A 23,926-nucleotide genomic window follows, 5' to 3' on the forward strand; every position below is an offset into this window, starting at 1 on the left:
GGATAATATAATTTTACCCGTATATTCCGTATGTGCCTTAATGTATCACATTTGAGGTTCTAAGTCTATATTGTAACCTCTACTTGAATGTAAAGATCATGTTTTATAAGAGAGAACTCGACTAATGACAATAACCTTATAATTACAATATTACAATTCACACAACGGCAGAAAGCTCAGCATAAATATGATGTCACATGACGTTTCAAAACAGATGAGCTTATACCTGTACAAGAAAAATGAGGACACTAGTGAATTAGTAGATGGAACCAGTCCAAATGAAAGCTTTCTCATCTTTTAGGCTTATACATGCAGACGCTTTACTGAAGCCAGTATAAGGATGCAATATGGGTCATGTTGAGCTAGTAATATGAATGTGATATAAAATCATCTCTCGGTTTTGTATTGAGAAATTATTGCATATAATCATTAAATATGCTGGGAGGATGCATCTGGAAACATATTTTACGCTCAAGTCAAGAGCAGGGCACTATGATCCATTTTTAAATTTCTGTTTGTGATCAAGAACAATTGGGGCTTTCGTTGTCTTGTTTGTCTTTGGCAATACAAAGAGCTTTTATATCGGTAAATGAACCGAGAGAAAGAGGTCGAAACGTTCAAGGGAAGACACTCGTAAAACAGAGGTTGTTTGTTCGAGACCAGGTTCGAGCCTGATATAGTTTTGCATGCATAAGTGTGGCCATGCTCTGATAATGCAAACTGGCAGTCTCAAATGCAAAAACATACCAAGTAGGAAATTTAGAGCTCCAAATATAAACAAAGTAATACGTCTCATGCATCATAAAACATGACACATAATTTCATGTATGCAAAACAAGTAGCACACTATTTCTATATTCGAGAGTAGGAAAAAAGATGTGCAAAATAGATGTGGCACCCCCCTGTATGTGGGAACCTGTTTCCTTTCTATGAAAACTATGCCAGTAGTTTTCCGATATTATAAATCATTATGCATTGCTAATAAAAATACTGATAAGCATTGCCATCTTGCAGAATGAGGGATGCTTTCTAATTAAATACCTTAGAAGACAAGAGTTTGTTTGTGTTCTTAATCTATCCAACATTTCATTAAATGTGTAGGTATCGAGTTAAATAACTCTTCATGTGTCTGTCCGTGCGCCGATACATACTTATTCCTGATAGGTAAATACGTCTTACTATTCATATACAACCACAGATTTGCACAAATTTACTATTAATTTATCTGTTTCTCGGCACACTAAATCGATCTATGCCATTATGTTTGTATGAAAACGCAAAATAAAAGCTGGTATTCTTTCCTAAATATCGCTCTGATAAGCTACTTTGCTGTCTATGAGCCTCTACCCCTGCCTTGCTGACAAGCTTCCACATATTGTGGTGATAAATTACCATACTAAATATTTCGTGGCAACTTCGTCATTTTCAAGCCGCTTTACTTGAATAAATTGAGAATGTATGTAACGTTATTTGTATTGTAATGTGAAGAGTGTTTTATATCAATCTCAACACAAGGAACACAAGTATACCAAACATTATAAAACAAAACACAACATATCTAATTTAACAGAACTATAGTGGCTGGTGTAATAGCATTGATATTCTGTAATTCCAGAAGTGAAGTACACTAGTCAAACTCACCTATTATAGTAAATGTACGTACAGGTTTAGTTGATGGGCATAATTTTCTAATACATACTTGCAAAGTGTATACCTTTGTATTGTTTTAACTCTAATAATGAGAGAGATACACTTTAATGTTACAAAGGAAATTATTGTTTGATATATTTTCAGTGTGTCTCTATTTCATGAATTTCGTCAGATGACATTTGTCAGCAGGATTCAACTATATGTGCTCTGTCATCACTTTGGTGTTTGCAAACATCTAACAGGGCACCTGCCATACATTTTCCAAAGCCTTGACGTACAGTTGACCATTGTTTAGGTCCATTATCAATTAGATATGTATTGTGTTCGCCCAATAGATCATCAATCTTTTTCATCTCGAATAATAAGAGTGTTAAATATCAACTTAAATTTCTTTAAAGCGATAATTAAATATATTAATATTGAAAAGGGTCACATCCTAGTGTAAACAAATATAAAGTGGATGAAAACTGGTTGAAAGCTTTAAAGTGAATAGTACATGTATCTTGGACCTTCCAAAAACTTATGCACATATTATTTTCCAAACCTTAACAAGATATACATAGCGAATGGTGAAACTCATGGACACGGAGTGTGCACAACGCACCACCTAGGTAAGAACATGTATTATATTAGATGACACAAATTGACAAAAACACTACAGACAATACTCAGTGTTAGCCCGATTTATTACCACTATTTTCTGGAATTCATCTTCAGTAGCAACGCATAAATATTTCCGGCCAGTATGCATTTCATCTACCTCAGGTATGCTATAATTGGCAGAAGACACTATTGACACACATCACATCACATTATGTGCTGACCTAAGTCTATTTGTGCCCTCTCCCCTGAGGAGTGTCTTATAATAGTGTTGTTCTTTGGAATATAGTATCTTCGCCTATCGTACCGGATAACACAGATACAATCAATTCACTGGGGAGAAGACAATAATTGAGCATATAGTATCTACTTGACATTTTGCCATCACGACTACAGTTATATTACACTTAATAATAATATTAATTTAAACTGCGTCGCTTTTTGTTGTTCTGTTTCTAAACGGAGTCTATGCAATTATGGCTGATAAAAAAGTAAACTAGAACATTTTAGAGCAAGTACATTTTAATGCTCTAGTGTTTCCAAAATTTTTCGTATTCAACATTCGTTTAAGATGACACCTGGGATAACCATTTCTGTTTTTCGTTTCCTTTCTGAATAGTAACGATTCAAAATGGTCAAATGCAATTTGTTCATTCCGCAAAGCATTAAGAAATTCGCATTATTTACAATATACTGTCAATAAAGTTGTATTTGTTTTTAGCTTTCTTTGAATATGTAAATGAAAATATTAGATTAGACATTACGGATTAGTATAAGAAGCAGCCAAGGTGTATTTCACGAAAAGGTATGAAAGTCCGGTAAGCAAAGACTGCAGGACCTATAATTTTAAAAATATGATGCTATAAAGCAAATCAAGCAAATGTTATAGGTAACTGGTATTATTTTTATTGCAGTTTGGCAGCATCTACACAACGTTCAACATACAGGAGATCTTCAATTCTGCCAGGACCATTTAGTACTTCAACTCTTCCGTGAGTATTACACACATTTTTAAGCAGTTTCAGTCTTTTCTACTGAACCATTCTACAAATGCCTGGTTTGAAAATATTCATTTTGAGCAAATAAGAAAAGATGCATATTTCAAACCTGGTGGCATACACAATTCATGTTCTCGATCAACTAGCGATAATCAGGCAATACTGGATACGTGTCAAAATTAAAATTAACGTAATGCTGGTGATTCTACACAATGTGTACACATACCTAAATTGTTATATTTTGCAAAGTTAAACTTATTTTTATTTAAAGAAAGCTAACGAAAAGCTATCTCATTTTGCTGGATATGAAATGTTTCAGAAGTAGATCAGTGTCTAAATTAGTTGTTTTGCAAGCCATTATGGCATGCGTGACAGTGCAATCTGAAAAGAAGAATTGCCTTGACAGATTATTGTGAAGTGGGTAGATGAAAAATTATTATTAATTAACTTTGGGGTCTAAATGGATATCTTTGATAATTTGCTCATATCGAATATTGATATTGTCTTGCTTTAGAAATATATTTTATTAACTTAGAAAGGATCGCAATGTTTTTTAAATAAAATAAAGTTAGAACTAGGTATATAAATCCAACTTTCAAAGTTGAACATGTGATATAAATAGTAAATATGGTTTAATCCGTATTTGTTAGATAGATGAAAAAGTGTGGGTTACAAAACACGGTTTGTTAAAGGTATTAATATTGTAAACGACTTTGTTAATGACCGTAATTTATGGAAAGGTTTGATTATCTTTTCAAAACTATACTTTCTCTTTGACTGGGTTGGAGATGATGGACATGTCTGCGGCATGATGCCGAAGTGCTAGACATCTCTTATAACTTGCCACACTGCTGACATCATAGCAATATGACAATAAAATTGTTAAAACTACGTTAAACTTCCAAATCGCACACACACTCTAATTTCAATCAACTGACGCTGATAGATACAAGTTCAAAGTGTGCCAATGAAATGGATGTTCATGAACTGAGCCGTAATCTCATACTCTTGAGATCCAGATTAAACTGGCTTTCTATAACAAGAACAGCAATTTTTTATTTTATGGGCATATACTTCCATGAATCTTTTTTAGTAGTTCTCAGAAACGCAGTTTTGTTCGAGATTCCAATATAAATCAGATTTGACCTGACTGTAAGGAAGACACCGAGATACCGCAAATGAATAAAATCTTATGGAATGAAACAAAATGTCAGTAATGTGTATAAATTGCATATGTAATGCTTTTGTTCTTATAATATAAATATTATTAATTTCCTGATTATATCACAGAATGTCTACTTTCCATTTTTTAAAATTGTAAATGCATTTGAACATAACGGTTGATACAACTGCGCCTTGGATACGCATAATGATGATGTAATATTCATTATTATTAGTATATACATATTTAGCTCCAAAGAAAACCCTTTGGTACGTGCTACATACTTCCTTCGACCAATGTTACCTAAACTGTGAGGTCACTATAAATAATGGAACCCTAAACATTGTTTCTTTTCTAACGAGCGTAACTATTATTTCTATTGCCATTTAACTAAACTCAAAATCAGATCTATACATCTGCCTTCGTATCTCTCTGTCTTTTCAAACACAAAAACATATCTCTCTTTCTGTCTGTCCATCTGGCTGTCTCTACACAGACGTACTCTCTTTATTTATTGTACTAAATCTAGAGTCTGTGCCATTTATATTCACTTTTTCGTTTATAACCTTGTTAGGTTTTATTGATTAGCTGTTTGATCATGGGACGTTGATGGTGTAGAGATATTTCTTGTCTCGATCCATTAGCCAATCTCTAGTAGCAAACTTGATAATGTACAAAATTCATGAGAACTCATGACCACATGGTTTAGATTCATAAAAAGGTATGTATTTTACAGCTTGAGGTGGGGTTAGAACAGAACCAAATGATTCCGTTGGCGAGGGTCAGTTAATTCCTATCTTAATTTAGAAATGGTTTTCAGTTGTACCATTCAGTGTGAGGTATTGATGATTGGGACCGAATTATTTACCATGGAATGATTAAGAGGGAGTCAGTTCCTTATTTTGGAATGCCTGTTATCATGGTTGTGAATGCAAATGGTGGAAGGGGACATGTAGGGTGTCTGAATATATATATATATATATATATATATATATGATCAGTATGCTACTAGTTATGCTCAAACTGCAGTGAGAGCTTTGTCATTAGCACCGTGGATGCTCTTTCGTTTTACACCTTTAGGTATTTTGTTAAATAGAATCTGTTATTTAAAAAAACTTTAAAATTTCCACTTTTAAAATTTATTTTTAATAGTCATTCAAGGACAGCGAAGGATATTTGAAGACTTCGTCAGTATTCCAAATGTTGTTTCAAGTATGGTATATCGATGTTAAGAAGTTGTAAATATTTTTCGACATAAAGGATGACGTAACTGACATAACATTGACTTGAACATGTCCCAAAGATAATGTATTATTATGACGCGAAAGTGCTTGAAGAGACAAATGATGATCATAACTGATATTGTTTTATACACTCACACACACACATGTTTCCATGTTTCGAGCTAAACAATATATTCTTTTACGGAAGAATCAACAAATAAATATTAACACAAAATCTAAAAGAAGTATTTGTTTCTTACGTAGTTTAATTACAAGGGAAAACCTGCAAATTTGAGATTAAAAAAAGAAGACTGAAAGAAGAAAAGAATTGAAAACTATTTTACGACTGTCATAGGCCTAGCAAAGATGTATTACACAATATCAAAGGAATTGCCTATAATAGTGAGAACCAACGGATATTTGCATAAAAGCGTACGTTAAAGTTCCGCACGAATGTAATGATTCTTCATGCATGTAGCTTGATGTAGTCTTCGATTTAGACTCTTAAGAGAAATGTGTACTGAAATCAAATTTTCATAACATGACAGTGTAAACAGTGTTTAACCATAATTCAATAGTCCATTTATATAGATATAATCTCTTTAAGCGCATTGTCAACTCAGTTATTAACATTGTTTCCTTCTTTCTTTTAAACCCATTGAATTTCGCTAATTTAGTTGGAGTAATTTCTGTGTGCAAAGTAGAATTGTTTTTTAACAATGGCGTGTGTTGTCAGAGCAGACAAGAAAGGCATTCATGTATTAGCCGAAGATATATATTTCCAAAAGGATGAACACCGTTTATTTCTTTTATAATTGTTTTTAAACTTTATTTTCAGGAAATAGACAAAACTTTATATATTCTGGAATGCAATGAAATATTATAAATCAATATATTTTCTTGAAATATCGAAAGATAAAACTGAGTTCCTTGTACGGTCGTGATTATAAACTTTAATCATTGCACATAATAAGAAAAGCGCGATCCATATAATTTACTAATGACTTCAGCATACCAATATGTTACCGAGTTGGGCAATCAATATGACAATTACAATAGTAAATTATGAAAACTGAAACTTAATATGTGTATGAATATGTAATCAAATAACAACTGTAATAAATTAGGGAGCTGGTATTATGTAATAGTATTAGAATAATGGCGATAATATAATAGTAGACACTTCAATAAAAGGTAATTGATTCGAAAGGTGTTAAATAATATCAAGAATTCTTAAGATTACGTTAACAGTTTTTTCATGAATTATATAAAATGTATACTTCTCGATCCGAAACGTTATATTTTTTACTGCAAAATGTTTTAACATTTCAGTTCCAAGTGCAGTTACTGCTGCCCCCGCCTTGACTACAACGACACCTCTCCCATCAGGTTTTGGTAATAACAATCGATATTATTTCTGATGGAAATTCTAACCTAAATATCGATGCACATGTTACTAATGTTCAACTATCCTGTAATGGAATGTTTCTACATTTTGCACTCTACAGGGGCTGATTCTCTACTTTACTCTAACGTCTGCAGAATACAACCATTCCAGAGTTCTCATTTTTCTAAACGATATAAGCCTTTGAAGCAAATAACCACTACAGTGGCCACAAATTTCGTTCTCAAACACCTCTTGTGCAAGCAATACAGATTGTAAAACAATTATAGTACTATGATTTCCACACAGCAATACCTTCTTGCAAAAAGTATGCAACTATATCTTCAGTGGTGCAATGGATACAATTTCAGCACCCCATTGCCTCCAGCTGCAGCACAACAAACGACCACCGCGGATCAGAGGCTCTTGACTTTAACTTGTGCCAGACCACCAATGACACATCACAGTGGAAGGAGGGACCAAACGTTAGTATAATTACTTCATCTACTTGTGAAGAATACTAATCAACTCCGAAAAGAGATTTTATGGACGAAATGTACATAGAGAGTTTTATAAGTGTGTCAATTCAAATAAACTTGATGATATGTGTCGAAAATATGTCTTTGCTATTCTTGTTGAGCAAAGATTAAAATTACTCTTCGTCTTTCCTAGAATGTTTTAAAATGAACTCCATTCTTACATTTTATTAATCAAATGACCAATACAAATAATATTGCTTTAACGAATCTGTATTATCGAGCATTTAATGAATTTTGAAATATTTTCTAATTTCTCCTTCATTTCGCCCGTAGTAATTTGATGAGTAAAGATTTTCTATTAACGTTTTGTGTTTGATAAGGGTATTTTATCTTTGATAAAACCCTAATCAAGTGATAAAGAGAAGGTGTTTGAGTTTTGTGTGGTAGATTGTATGCAATATTACGAGTGAAGTTAGCACGGTTCAAATTGCCTTCCTCACCTGTGAAAATAAGAAAATATTTCGCCTTACGAGTGAAATATTTCCTTCTGTCTCTTAGATAATGTAAATTTTATTTTCATCGCGTATTTCATAAGACACCAGACTTGCATGAATTATGTTTTCATTTTTATGCCATATTAGTTATTAGAATCGATGAAGGAATGTTGTTACAACATCCGAAAGAAAAGTCTTCTGAAACATTATGTGAGAGCAACTGTTCGAAAATATCTCTCCTATATCTAATGTTTTATTTTGAGTCATTGGCTTTTTAATTTGAATATCTAGGAAAGCATGAAACGATTTTTGTTTTTCGTTTCAACACTTATTGCGCAGACTAACAATGTGAATATAGCTGGGTGGTCATATCTTCACCACGCGCTGGATGAACCCGACATCCTTTTGAGTCATCATTTGTCATTATTATGAGTTCCAAATTTTGATATTGCTTATCTATACTTATCTATATGGCAAGTTCGGAATTTAAATGTAAATTTATGTCGTCCAGTTTAGTTACGCTGCATTCGCTTCAGAATGTTTTCGAAAGTCACTTATGTTTAGTCTGCAATCCACATTCACCCATTGCAGATTCGTCCATTGTTTTGAAGCATTTGTATATATCTTATACGGTATAAAGTTGCCACATAACCAGTTTTTATTTAACCGAGAATTTCGCGAACGGATTTCAGCATCTGTTTAACGCCGAGTGTATGAGGAAAGGATTATTTTAAGTTTATGAATATAAACATATCTTTGTTAGTTTGGACGTTTCATGTGAAACACCTAGTTGTTTTACACTGGTGTATGTTGTTATTTTCGTTGGGTGGCACGTACAAACTGGTTACATAATTGTGCAGTGTTGTAATATTTTATTTAAGACCGGTTCCTCTTGATGAAGAAATATATTACAACCGGGACAGGAAACAAACGAAAAGTGTGCCAAGAATAAAAGACATATATCCTAAATAGGAAAATAAAATAGTTTAAAAGGCAATACAGCTACAGTGATGATGAAAGATTTTTTGCACTGACACATTTCATTATTTTCTTATGACATATATAAGCAAATATAATGCGATCAGAACGTATCATGAACTCATGAGCTGCTTGCTTAAAATCACTAGTAGAAAAAAACATTGTAAATCCTGTTCTGCCGGAACGTTGTTCAACGTAGATATTGATATGTACGCTATACACAAGCACATTAATCATGAGCTGTCAACAACGAAGTTCATGTTATAATTATGGAGTGCTATCAATGTTCACGCAGATCTAGATCGGCCCGCTCTATGATGCAGCAAAGTACCAAAGTATATATAATAATTTAGTGTACAAACAAATTATTTACATTAATCAGCCCATACAGACACATTCAATAAAAATTCAAAGGCATAGTAATAAAGGATCCGCTTTTAGGATTTACATGTGTCTCCTTTAACAAAATGCTTTTTATAAATTTATCTGAGGAAGAAACTTAAAAGACTCTCACATTGATTCTTTGAGCAGTCCATATGATTTGCAAAATAGTATTAGATGTCCAATATTTGTGCATTTATATCACTGCTTTTAACTAAGTACACATTATGTTTATCAATCAATTCAAGCCGAGATGCTCAATTTTGAAAATGCTTTAAGCAGTCCATATATTTGCGAAATAGTATTAGATGTCCAATATTTGTGCATTTATATTACTGCTTTTAAGTAAGTACACAGTACGTTTATCAATCAATTCAAGCAGAGACGCGCAATAAATTTTGAAAGGCTTAGTGACACAAGATCCGCCTTAAATATTTCCATTTGCCTCCTTTGATAAAAAACACTTTTATAATCTTTTCTCCCACAGGTCATGAGCAACTGTCAAAATATTCCGCTCTATACACCTATTGCTACCTTTATCAACAGGGCATATGGCAGCAATGGAGGTCTTTCTGGTATATTTCTTGGCTGTCTACCTGATGGCTTCAAGGTAAATCTGAGTTCCTTGAATTTGGAAATGCACTTTGTGGTTTCAAATTATCATATATTTGATCACGATCCTATCTCGTTTGAATCTCTGGTGATTTGGAAAACTTAAAAATTATAAACAGCAGCTGATGATCACAGACCTCAGGGAAACGGAAACGTGTTATACACTATAGTCAAGAGTGATATAATATAATCAAGTATAATGCAATGCAGTCAGTTATGATGCAATATAATCAGGTATGATACAATGCAATCAATCATGCAATAGGATCAAGTCTGATACAATATAATCAAGCATGATGCACTACAATCAATCATGATGCAATACAGTCAAGTATGTTGAAATATAATAAAATATTATGCAACACAATTAATCATGATGCAATAGAATCAAGTATCTTGCAATATAATCAATTTTGATCCAATTCAGTAATCATGATGCAATTAATCATTATGCAATATAATCAGTCATGATGCTGTACAATCAAGCATGGATCAATACATTCAAGTATGATGCAATACAATCAAGGATGAGGAAACACAATCAAGCATGGTGCAATGCGATCAAGTATGATGCAGTGCTATACAGCATGGTGGAACACAATCAAGTATTATCAAACACAATCAATAATGATGCAATACAATCAATTATGATTCAATACAATAAAGTATGATGCAATACAATGCAACAAACCAACAGTACCCAGAGTTTCAAAGTTGGATTCTTGCAAGTGAAGGTTGAGATATACATTCCCAACCCCTTTAGATGACATAAGTGTCAGAAATATTGCCATCACGAAGACCGCTGCTCCACAAAGCCAAATATGTGGCCGCTGTGGAGACCGTTCTCATCAGGAATCTGATTGTAGAGCAAATCTGAATTGTGTCAACTGTGGAAAGGAGCACCACGCCAATTCCAAGGATTCTGATACTTGGAAACAGGAGAAGGAAATACAGAGGGTAAAATGCACAGTTAACATTCCTTATCCAGAAGCCAGAAAACTCGTACAGGCCAAACCAGCCCATCATGGCCCATCCTTCTCCACCGCAGTGAAGAACAATCCCAAAACAACGAAGGACGCTCAAACACAGATTTACCCGCTTCAACACCAAGCTCTAATACCCACCATTACCAAGCACAGAAAAACACATCTACTCAGACAGCCTTTAATAATACACCACCACCGAAATCACCAAAGAATAAAATCAAATCTCATGGAAACAGACAATAAAAGGGATCAGATGACCTCATCAAACTCTATAACAAGTTTGGAGACATTGAGAGCATGGATGCAAAAGAAACTGCTCCATGCGCTCAAGGTAGCTCCAGACATGCAAAACAAATTCACCCCGTACTTCCTCCAGAGAAATAACCACACAAATTGCCACCACGAACGGTCTTACTTAGCTCCAGAATCTTCAATTTAAATTGATAATGAAGAACTCCATCATACACTGGAACTGTCGAGGACTTAAAACAAATTGCAATAATATTTTCCTCTTTTTAAAAGAGCATCACCCTGCAGTACTATGCCTTCGGGAAACATTCTTAAAACATACGGCTAACATTACACTTACTCCCAAAATGTTGACAGGGCCTCAGGTTGAGTTTCTGTTATTGTGAACAATAGATCCACTGATAATGTCGTCCCTATAAACACAAATCTGCAAGACGTTGCTGTAAGCGTCACTCTACGTCGAGTGATTACCTTTTGTTCCATTTGCTTACCACCAAACACGAACGTAGTACCAAATAATTATGGAAACCTTGTTCAACATCTTCCCGCACTATTTTGTTGCACTCGGGGATTTTAATGCCCATAACAGTTTATGGGGAACATACGACATAAGTGACCGAGGCTAAAAAGTACCAGTTGTATGGACGCCACTAATAGTGTATCTGTGCTGACAATTGGCTTCAAACGCACATAACAAAGTATATGATGCAAAGACTTCGATTGTTGATATAATGAGGATCTCAAATGGGTAACGATTTAAGATTGAATGTATGAAAGTTAATTGAATGACTTCCAGTTTTGGTGAGCCATCGCCTGAAAAAAATTGCTAATTATTCCGTGAGGTTCATACATTTAAAATTAAATTATTCCCCATTAAAGATTCAGTATATCAGACAGTTTTAAGTTTGGTGGAAAGAGTTTGGATAGAAAGAAGGACATGATTTTGAGCATTACAATAAATTCTGACACAAACGCTACATCATTTAATTCTAGCGTGTGAAATGAATTATGACATACGTAAGCTTAATCAACTATACACAATTTGATAATCAGTAACATTTAAAAATCGATCTCATCTGCAATTATAAAACAAAGAGCATCTGTTCTTCGAAAGAGTTGAACATTTGAAACCATCAGTATAATGTTTGAACTTGGATATCCGGTTGAAATTCCTGTGTGATGAGACATAGTTCGTTATTGTTCCGTATGATTTAATGATTTTTTTTTTATCTGATATCTGCCATATTTAATTTGTAAGAATACTACATTTCGATCACACTCTGCCTGTGGGAGACTATGAGTTGAATTTCGTTAGAGATGTGAGTTTATTTACTCCGATCTTGGATGCTATTTAAACATTGCTTTATCTGGGGATAGAGTGCAATGTACTCATGTTCTAGTTTTCTATTCGAAACATTCTATGTAGGGTTACATTGGCAAAATTCCAACATACCTAACAACTGCTTGCGTATTTCCAAACGGTGTTCCAAAAGACCATTGAACATTTGAATGGAAACACGACCGGCACCTTATTGACTTCAATAGTAAGAGCGAAAGATTTCAGGATGCAAGGAATTAAAGTCCGGCGGTCGCAGTCAGTCAATAGTGCAAATACTGCTCAATGGGTTAAATGGTTCATTCGGAACAATCTGATTCGGAAAAATGATATGTGAACATGTTGACATATCCGAAATAATAAACTGCAAAGACAGCATGTATGTACCAAGAGCGTGAAAAATATTAACAAGTAATCATATCCATTAGTTCAAGACAGTGTCATTTTCTGTTATATTTATTACATATGTGTTAGGCAGATAATTAACTGAACAATAGTGCATTTTGTGTTTAACTTACATCATTTTGCTCTTTTCTTACATACAAGGGTAAATATACCTGGGGAAAGCATATTTTATTCCTTTGACCTGTATTTCATTGTCAGACAGTTTGAAATGATTTAGTAAAGAACTTGAGTAGGTTATAGTATAAAGTTTTCACCGCTGTCCTCTCACTAAATCCCATATAACTATGTTTATAAAAAATTACTGAAGGCTATACAAGCAGGTGTATGTTACGCAGGAAATGACCCCATCATAAAGACATAAATTAACTGCTTGGACCCCTAATAAAAAGTCTGAATGGCCAATACAAATTATAATTTTGTCTTCGTGTATTTTAAATGAAGGTCTCATTTTGACTTACAAAGATATTTTCTCTGACAAAATGTGACAAATATCCAACATTGGGGCTTGTATATGGTGTAGGAATATATACATGCTGAAGAACAAGATGGCCGCTATCGCTTAACCGGCTTGAAGCAGCTGTTCCGTTTTTTAGTGCCGTTTTCATGATATTTGTGCTTGTTGCCTCTTTCATCTTCGTTAATGTGTTCATTATGTATTGGCTGTTAAATTCGTATGTGTTTCTTCATCTCCTTGTTTTGGAAACGAGAATAATTAGACTTTTTCTCAGCTGTCTTGCTACAATGTTTTTGAACAAACCGCCATCACGTGATACTCGCCAGTCAACCTGTTTATGCTATGATGGACCTTCATTAATTGCTTTAAAACTTCACTCCTTGGCTCTCCACACTACATTGTGCTCTAGACTAAACGAACTGGGACTACATTCATCATTACCTAAATGTAAACAGAAGCGAAGAATTCCAGTTATCTCCCTTATTTTGGCACAACCATTAAAAATAATTTAGCCCGTTAATTTAGATAACCTAATTCAAATACCAATTAATTCGTCAACCTTTGTGTCAACTATCCAAGAAATAAATCTGCGCATTGCATTATTCAATGCCCAGTCAGTAGGACCACCGGAAAAGGGCACAGAAATAGTTAATTTTATCAACGACCAAAATATTGACATATTTTTTGTGACAGAAACATGGCTAAAAACAACAGGCGATGAACGCAAGTTTGCGGATCTAACACCCACTGGTTACTCCATCAAGTCGTTCCCCCGTAATTCTCGCGGAGGTGGAATTGCTGTCATCACAAAGAACTCCATGATAAAATATCTTAACTATACCACAACATTCAATTTCGACCACACATCGTTTGAACTAGTCCAAACCACACTCACACTGGAGCAAAGGTCAGTCCATTTTTTCTGCCTATACCGCCCTCCTCCTAGTAGAAAAAACAAGCTGGTTGACTCTCTCTTTTAGGAGCAGTTTTCGAATCTCCTGGACTATGGAAATTCGATAGGTGGCAACCTGATTATTCTTGGAGATTTCAACTTTCACTTTGACTGTCCAGGAAACGCAAATACATAAAAGCTCATAGATTCCATTAATGTTTTCAACCCCAAACAGTCAGTTAACCAACCCACCTATAAACATGGTCACATTTCAGACTGGATTCTTCATAGACCTGATGATGCATTCTACGCTCCTCCCTGGTATCCCATGACCTTGCATCAGATCACCTCTGCATTATATGCCATCTTCACGTATCAGTCCCTAACCCTCCACCTTTATATGCTACTAAGAGAAACCTCCGTGTGGTAAATAGAACCAAACTAATGCACGACATCAAAGCTAACCTAACAACTTGCTTACCTCCTACCACAGAACAACTCGATAACTGTCTGCGTTCATTACTTGACAAACATGCCCCAGCTACCAAGTGCAGAGTATCAATTCAAAAGTGTTCTCCATGGTATAGCAGTGTTAGGGACCAGCTCCGCATTGCTAAAAGAGATCGCCGTAAAGCTGAGAGGCTCTGGCTTATCACCAGACTCACTATTCATAAGCAAATCTATGAAGTCGCTAAGAAGAATGTCACAAATATAGTCCATGCAGCGAAATCAGCCCACTACACTACTAAGATCATGGAAAGTTTCATCTGCAAAGAGCTCTTCGAGATTACTAACAAGCTAATGTCAAGTAACAAATCAACACCACTTCCAACAACCTTCTCTCCAGTCGACCTTCCGTACATGTTTGCAAATTTCTTCCGTGAAAAAGTACAAACCATTAGAGATAAGCGTGACACCACAATTTCAATTGACTCGTCGTCACCATACAGTTGGAATACAGAATTTGAGCGGCAACCATTAGTAGCATTTGAACCTGTCTCTATGGATTTCGTACGTACAATCGTGATGAAGAGTGCACCAAAGTTATGTGAACTTGATCCAATTCCAACATCACTGCTGCTTGAGTGCTTAGATCCAGTATTGCCTTCACTAACTGATGTTATTAATACCTCTCTGTCATCTGGGGAATTCCCATCATTTTTCAAAACTGCCATTGTAAAGCCTCTGCTGAAGAAACCAACACTAGACCATAACGATTTAAAGAACTACCGCCCAGTTTCTAATCTCCCATTCATTTCAAAAATCTTAGAAAAGGTTGTTCTATCCCAGCTTGTATCTCATCTAAATTCAAATAGTCTTTTTAGCAATGTACAATCTGCTTATCGCCCTTGCCGCAGTAATGAAAAAACTCTTCTAAAAGTAGTTAATGACATTCTCTCTGCGTTGGATAGTGGAAAGATTACAGTCCTCACCCTCCTTGATTTGTCTGCAGCATTTGACACAATAGACCATGATATATTACTTCACCGTCTTCAGCATGTATTTGGCATTCATTATACAGCCTTACTGTGGTTCAAGTCCTACTTGGTCAACAGGACACAAATTGTATCTTCAAATGGAATACACTCCAGCCCAGTTGATCTATGTTGTGGTATTTCACAGGGGTCTGTTCTTGGACCTGATCTCTTCATTCTGTACACTCAGTCGCTCTCAAGTGTCATAGATCATCATCCAGTGTCTCACCAGTTGTACGCTGATGACACCCAAATATACAAATCTAGCCACCCAATTGAAGTTGATGCTACCATCCAAGGTGTAGAGAGGTGCATTTCTGATGTGAAATCAAGGATGACTTGTAACAAGCTGCAGATGAATGATGATAAAACTGAGGCCATTCTGATCACAACACAAAGACTTTCTCATTCATATCCTTTACCTCAAACAATAAATATCAGCAACGCCAACATTAAATTCACACAATCAGTACGAAACCTAGGTGTTACTCTGGACAGTACTCTCACATTGCACTAACATGTCATGAACATATGCAAGGCTGCATATCTTGAGCTGAGACGCATCAGCTCAATTCGCAAATATCGTTCAGTTGATGCCACTAAAAGACTTGAGTGTTCATTAGTACTTTCAAGACTGGACTATTGTACCTCAATTATGTCTGGTTCATCTCAAAATCCGCTCCAGAAACTTCAAAATGTTCAAAACACAGCTGCTCGGATCATACTTAGTGTACAACGATCAGAGCACACCTCCCCGCTGCTCTGTACCCTACAGTGGCTATCCATTCGATCCAGAATCAAACACAAAATGTGTTCTCTGTGCTACATTTCACTGTCGGACTCTAGTCCAACATGCATGTCTGACCTCACCTATGTGTTCACACCAGCAAGATACTTGCGCTCCTCTTCTGATAATCGTATACTCATTATTCCCACTATGAAAACAAAGTCATATGGACAGCGTTCTTTTGCATACCAGGGCCCAGCAACGTGGAATGAATTGCCCACTGAACTTAGACACAAAGACACAGTGATCACATTCAAGAGGGCTCTCAAAACCCACTTATTTCGACTGCAAGAATAAACTTGAAGACCTAATAATGTTTCCTACCTTAAATATTGTCAGCATGTTTTTTAATGTTTTTCTAATTTCATGGTGTTTGTTTTTGTAATCATATCATTATACGTTTTTTATCTTATAGATGTTGTCGAATGTTCTAAAGCGCCTAGAGCTTCTAAGGATTAGTCGCTATACAAAGTCATCATTATTAATTATAATAATAGTAATAATAATAATAATAATAATAATAATATAAATAATATATATATATATATATATATATATATATATATATATATATATATATATATATATATATATATATATATATATATATATATATATATATATATATATATATATATATATATATATATATATATAACACGTGAGAGAGATGATCTGTCTTGAGAATATATAATGAAATATTTCACGACTGAAACGGAAACATTGTGTGGCTTCACCATGGGTGAAAATATAAATGTTTCCATTTCAGAAATTGAATAATTCCTTATATCTGCCAGTGATTTGTGGAGTTTATTTTCATTTTTTCTTAAGGCGAGTACCAAAGGTTTCATTCGATTTGCTTCCACCATGCGCCTATACGATTAGTTACTGCATTAAAACGAGAAACCAACATTTAAAAATAACTTTAGTGCAGCGTCTTGGGTTCATCTATTTCTCACATATAATCCTTCAATGTTTTTTTTTTTTTGGGGGGGTCAAATTATTGACTGTTTTTGTCCAAAAATACCGAGATTTTCATTTTCCTTCATACATTTGTCTCGATGGTGAGAGCACGAACATCACAGTACTGTCTCATGATGTGCACATCAGAAAATATTATCCGTACACATGAGATTTTAATGGTTGTATCAAACTCTACTTGTATGGCATCAGCAAGCTTGCAGCCTTTACCCGTATCGGACACTGCACCGAAATTTAGATTGTTGCTTTATTTCTCCATCGTTTTCAAACATCATGACTGTGATGAAATTACAAATTCACCACTTAAACTATTTAGGTACAACACTGAATCAAGACCTTTTCCCTCACAAATGTTGAACTCTTGTCATAGAGCGTAACAGGAGTTCAATACCGCTTGGAGACAACGAATATAGACTTGAAACAGTACACAACGATATACATCATTCATAATGAAAATTGGAAGGTGAATACCTGGAGAGAGAGCATAATAAGAAGACGAACATATTTGAATAACATAGATGAAGGCAGGTATATATTCTACATGAGAAAAGAATGTCGTTTCATACCTATATCTCCACTTTAATAACAGTTTTGCATGTATGTATGTATGTATGTATGTATGTATGTATGTATGTATGTATGCATTTATGTACATGAGATAATTTTGCGTGCATGGTTGAATATCTATCTATCTATTTATTCTATGTTATAGGACACAAAAGAGATAAGCATTTTTTCAAAAGAAACTTCTATTTTAGGAGTTTCAGACAATATATTTGTCTCGTTGGATTCACTGTGTTATAACAAAATACAATTTTGGATCGTGGATCAAAATTCCTGCATGGCCAAGTTTTAGGATAGTAGAATTCGAGCCACATTCTTGCACGGCTATCTGTAGAAAAACGAGAAAATAATGCCATTACACACTCAAACTCTATAATAGACGCACAGTTGGATAAAGTTTTGTAACGTAAGTCAGATACAACATCTTTCTCGCTTTAGATAAAGTCGAATCTTAAACAAAATTTATGTTAAGTTGGTATTGTTATTATCGTGCATCATACGTTGAGTTTTAGTGTACTGTTCCGTTGTTGACCATTTTCTTGATTGTATTGCATCACCCTGTATTGAATGCCATCTTTCATGATTGTATTGCATCATACTTGATTCTATTGCATCATAATTATTGTATTGCATCATAATTTATTCCACTGCATCATAATTTATTGTATTGCATCGTAATTGATTGTACTGCATCATAATTGATTTCATTGCATCATAATTGATTATATTGCATCATTCTTGATTGTATTGGATCAAACTTGATTGTATTACATCGATCATGATTGCATTGCATCATTCTTGATTTATTGCATCATATTTGATTACATTGCATCATACTTGAATGTATTGCATCATACTTGATTCTACTGCATTATACTTGATTGTATTGCTTGATTGATTGATTGTATTTTAACGGCGCTTTAGATAAAGTCAAACCTTAAACAAAATTTATGTTAACTTGGTATTGTTATTATTGTGCATCATACGTTGAGTTTTAGTGTACTGTTCCGTTGTTGACCATTTTCTTGATTGTATTGCATCACCCTGTATTGAATGGCATCTTTCATGATTGTATTGCATCATACTTGATTCTATTGCATCATAATTTATTGTATTGCATCATAATTTATTCCATTGCATCATAATTTATTGTATTGCATCGTAATTGATTGTACTGCATCATAATTTATTATATTGCATCATTCTTGATTGTTTTGGATCAAACTTGATTGTATTACATCGATCATGATTGCATTGCATCATTCTTGATTTATTGCATCATATTTGATTACATTGCATCATACTTGAATGTATTGCATAATACTTGATTCTACTGCATTATACTTGATTGTAATGCTTGACTGATTGATTGTATTTTAACGGTGCACCATCACTGTTAGGCTATTTCGCGTCATACAAAATGTTATATGTATAATCGTTTAAACATTATAAAAAGTCTCATATCGGACAGCGATATGAAAACCAAGTAGTTGACATTAAAACGATATGATGGTAAGTGTGAAAAATAAAGCTTCACGATCAACTGGGTATGTAAATGGGGTATGTTAATGAAGTCAGATGGAAAGGTATCAAAAAAGGGACGGTATATATATATATATATATATATATATATATATATATATATATATATATATATATATATATATATAAATTAAAAAAAACTGCTCTATGTGGTGACATAAAACTTAGAGTTTAGAGTAAATGTTCACTATTTTCAAGTATTATATAATACAAGTGATATTTATTGTATCAAAAGGTTCCTTAGTTTCATGCACATTATGATACTGATCGCGCGTAGGTTGCATATAGAAACACTCTATCATAAAGTTCTTGACAGTGAATTGTTCATTACAAGAAACGCACTCTGGTGGGTCTTCACCTTTTAGTTTGTGGGAGTGGGTTATATAAGTATGAGCAATTCGAATTCTTGCATGACTACCTCCTCCCTTCTGTAGGAAGGGGTCCATTCTCCTAAGGTTGGCTTGAAGGCGTTAAGTTTATTACTCACTGCATCATTCCATGATGCTGCCACTTCTGACACAAAGTCTCTTTGAGACTAGGTCTAAAATCATGATACGGGATCTTACAATCATACGTTCTTGAGATAGGGCTATCTTAGCAGCGCAATCTGCTTTGTCGTAACATTTAATACCACCATGGCTAGGTAACCAGCAGTTTACGATATTGTGGGAGGTACTCGCATTTTTGACAAGAACATTGGTCAACAATGTGTTCTCCAGTGTTCTGTTGTGTAGTGACTGAAATAATGATATGTAGCCGGAGAAGATGATGCTGTTTATAATATATTTGTTTCCAATATATTGCAGAGCAAGGTCTATTGCTTTGATTTTGGCTGAAAAGTTGATGTTCGATTTGGTACGTGAACTTGTGTTGTGTGATTTCCGCTAACGAAAGCTGAAGTTTTTCTCATTCTTTGATACGTCGGTATACATTCTTGTGTAGTTTTTATATTCGGTGAGGAGTTCATAATAAGAATTATGGAACATGGAAGGGTTTGTCTCGGATATTTTCTCCATCATGTATTATGACAAGTACTTTTGGTTGTATAAGTAGCCAGGGTAGTGTTTAGAGGATGAACATTTTGTGATTATTAGAAAGACCACTTTTGAACTGTCATGGCTGGATGATAATTTAATGCCAAAGGAAGATATGGCGTTTTTTGATTTTTTTTTCGTATAAGGTTTTTTTATTCGGAATGAAAAACAGCCGAAAAAGCGGGGTTCAGAAGCTTTGATTTTAATTTGAGAGAATGCTGTGCAGAAAGCATTTCTCTACGATGTGATAAAGGTGGTTCGTTCGCTTCAGCTAGCAGGCTTTCACACGGGGATGTCTTAAATACTACCAGAGCCAGTCTTATTCCCTGATGATGAATTGGATCAAGCATTCTCAGATATGACATTCTGGCTGAACTATAAACAACACAACCATAATCGAGTTTGAAGCAAATAAACGTCCTATAACAATTGATTACGACTTTTTTTGTCAGCACCCCAGTCAGTGTGCGCTACTACTGTAAGTAGATCTAGATATTTTAAGCATTTAACTTTCAAGTTCTTTAGGTGTGGAATAAAGGTCAGTTTTCTGTCGAAGATAATACCTGCAAACAGTGTTTTTTCAATAACTGGAATAGGTGTTCCGTCCAGCGTGAGCTTAGGTTCATCGTGATGTCTTCGTAACTGACAGAAATGCAAACATACCATTTTGGATTTCGAGAATTTGAAACAGTTAATACTGGCCCAATTTTGAATCTAGTTTTCCTGATATTGTATTTCGATTGTATGCATATGCTTTGATCTATTACATATTAGAAAATCATCAACGCATAGCGAGCAATCCACACCAGGAGCAGAACTTTTTGTGATGATATTAATTATGATGATGAAAAGCGTCACAGATAAAATACTGCCCTGTGGACACCCCTCTATTGCTCTTGTAGCAGCGGGGGGGGGGGGGCGAATCGGACATTTTGTCCAAACGTCATTTAGCTTAATTAATACTTTCTGCGCGCCGATCCCCAGCGTCGTCAGCGTCCGGTAAACACAGCGACGACCGCGTCGATGTCATCGCCCCCCCCTGCTGCTATGATTTTACAAACAGAGTGATCACTAACTCCTCCTCTTGTAGATCAATTAGGTTATTTGACTGATCGGTAAGTCTAAAATTAATTCTCGTTAAAAACCGATTATGGCATCTCATATAGACCGGATTAATCGGACTCTCAACGATTAAAAATCCGGGAGGGGCTGTTGGTGAAAATGAATAAAGGATATACCCCTGTTGAGCTTGATTTGATTGCTTGGTATCCACCTGGTAACTCCCTTCGATAGCATCACACACTAGATTGATTGCTATCACCGATGCGATATTTACGTTGTATGGAGCAATATGCCTACCATCATCTCCGTTATCGTGTCTGAGGATATGAGTTGATGGACTGAGAAAATCATTAAGAGACTTTCTTAGTTCTGGCGCGTTGTATCCTGGAAACCTGAAATCGGGTAAATCGGCTTCTGTGATATTATACTCGGTTAGGAATTTTTGTTTATTATCATCGCTGCTATCGGATATTGTTTTAACGATTCGTTCATTGATATATTCCATGTCTGATATAAGTTGATTTAACGCCTCAACGTGTTTTCGTGCTTTTGTTTTCCGTAGCTGTTCTAGTTGTAATTGGTAATAACGATTAATCTCGGCAAACGCATCAGTGATATCATTTAAACCAACTGTGGTCTGGGCGGATAATTTAGGAGTTTCCTTATACGGAAAATGCCATTGCATGGTATTCCTGTCTTGAAATATAAACCTACTGGGTAATAACGCGCCTTTTATAATAGACCAATCAGTTCGATACCGGGGGGTAATCTCATAATACGATTGCTTATTCGTGTGCAAGTCCGCGGGGATTTCATGAGGTGGATTCTTAGGCCATCCTAGTATGGTTCTTATTGAACTGCCATAAATATCAACCATATACCCCGGTGTGCTTATTTCAATCGTCGACGATAACGTCGGTTCATGAACCGTAATAGCGATTTTTGATTCTTTTCCTGTGATCGATTTTATCCTGCGTTGAAATTCTTTATTGATTTGTTCTATTTGGTATGACCCAGTTGGTATTGTAACCTCCTTCCAGTCTGGGGTCCCATCGGGTTTATTTGTCCATGCAAAAACCAGCGAGTTATTAGGTTGTTGTCCGTTAAATGCATCCGCTCGGATATTAGGCCAACTGTGATATATTCGCAATTTTGCCAGCGCTATTTCCTTCACTGGAACCGGTGATGGGAAGTTCACACTGAATTCGGGTTTTGTTGATGTTATCGATATCATACTTGTTTGTACCGGAGTGGTGTTCTCCGCGATCCGTTGAAGCAACTGAAACCCTTCGGGGGTCAGCGACATTATTATTATTCGTTGTTTTTAGTGTTTAATTTTGACACCAAATATTAACAGCCTGTTTGTTTTAAGCCCATTGAAGTGGTTCCGGCTTCCAGTTGAAAATCCTCGATTTTTGACATCGCGGAGCTATACAACTGGACCTTCGTGGAGAATTCAATATCGGATATGAACAAATTATCAATCGACAACGAGATTAACCCGGATAATTTCGAGTACGCGTCGGATACTATTTGATGTTTTACTGTATACTCGTTGAGTTTTTTCTGAAAACACGATATCTTCTTAGTGATTGCGTTGGTGACTCCAGCAATTGTTGTCATCGCGGAGACAGCGATTGGAACAGCGATCGGGGCTATCGTGGTCACCGTGGATAAAATAACACCGGTACCGGCTACTATACACGACACCGAGTACACGACCGCGTCGATGGCGGTTATTTTTCGGCGGTATTTTTTATTTTTGCGCGGTATTGTTCGGAAAGCGTTTTCAAATTCGCGGAGAATTCTTTTGCGGTATCGAATCGATATTGATGTGACGTCGGTGATACCTCTGATTCAATTACCCTGGTGGTCATTTTATTTTAAAAGAGCTAGTGTTTTCAATTACTCACTTAGATCCACCACGAATTCCACATACCATGTGATGTTTGCCCCGGTTAAAACTCTATCAACGGCATAAATTGTAAACGGTTCAGTTGCGACCTTGTCTATAATTGTTGATATTGTATTGTTAAACCCGAATGAACTCGACGATGATATATTAAACTGCATCATTGAAACCAGTGTCAATCGATAAATGCCCTTAACAGTTGCGGTAGCATTTACTGTATTATTCGTAGGAGTCCAGATAAATGATCCATGCCGAATCGTGTATACTGTGTTGATGGTGTTCTCAT

At 35.3% G+C, this 23,926-nt stretch overlaps 1 protein-coding gene across 1 annotated transcript in view; it reads right to left on the bottom strand.

Moving 5' to 3' along the window:
• Positions 1–18,286: 18,286 nt before the first annotated feature.
• The window catches only part of LOC149791090 (uncharacterized), a 64,175-nt gene continuing 58,535 nt past the window's right edge, over positions 18,287–23,926 (bottom strand). Inside the window, exon 14 of the mRNA XM_089971465.1 lies at positions 18,287–18,418. Within this exon, the coding sequence (XP_089827591.1) occupies positions 18,317–18,418 (102 nt within the window). The 3' untranslated portion in view covers positions 18,287–18,316. The remainder of the gene's footprint in view (positions 18,419–23,926) is intronic.

The sequence above is a fragment of the Sinohyriopsis cumingii genome, chromosome 10 (assembly GCF_028554795.1).
Source record: "Sinohyriopsis cumingii isolate HCF-2022 chromosome 10, ASM2855479v2, whole genome shotgun sequence".
Taxonomy (NCBI): domain Eukaryota; kingdom Metazoa; phylum Mollusca; class Bivalvia; order Unionida; family Unionidae; genus Sinohyriopsis; species Sinohyriopsis cumingii.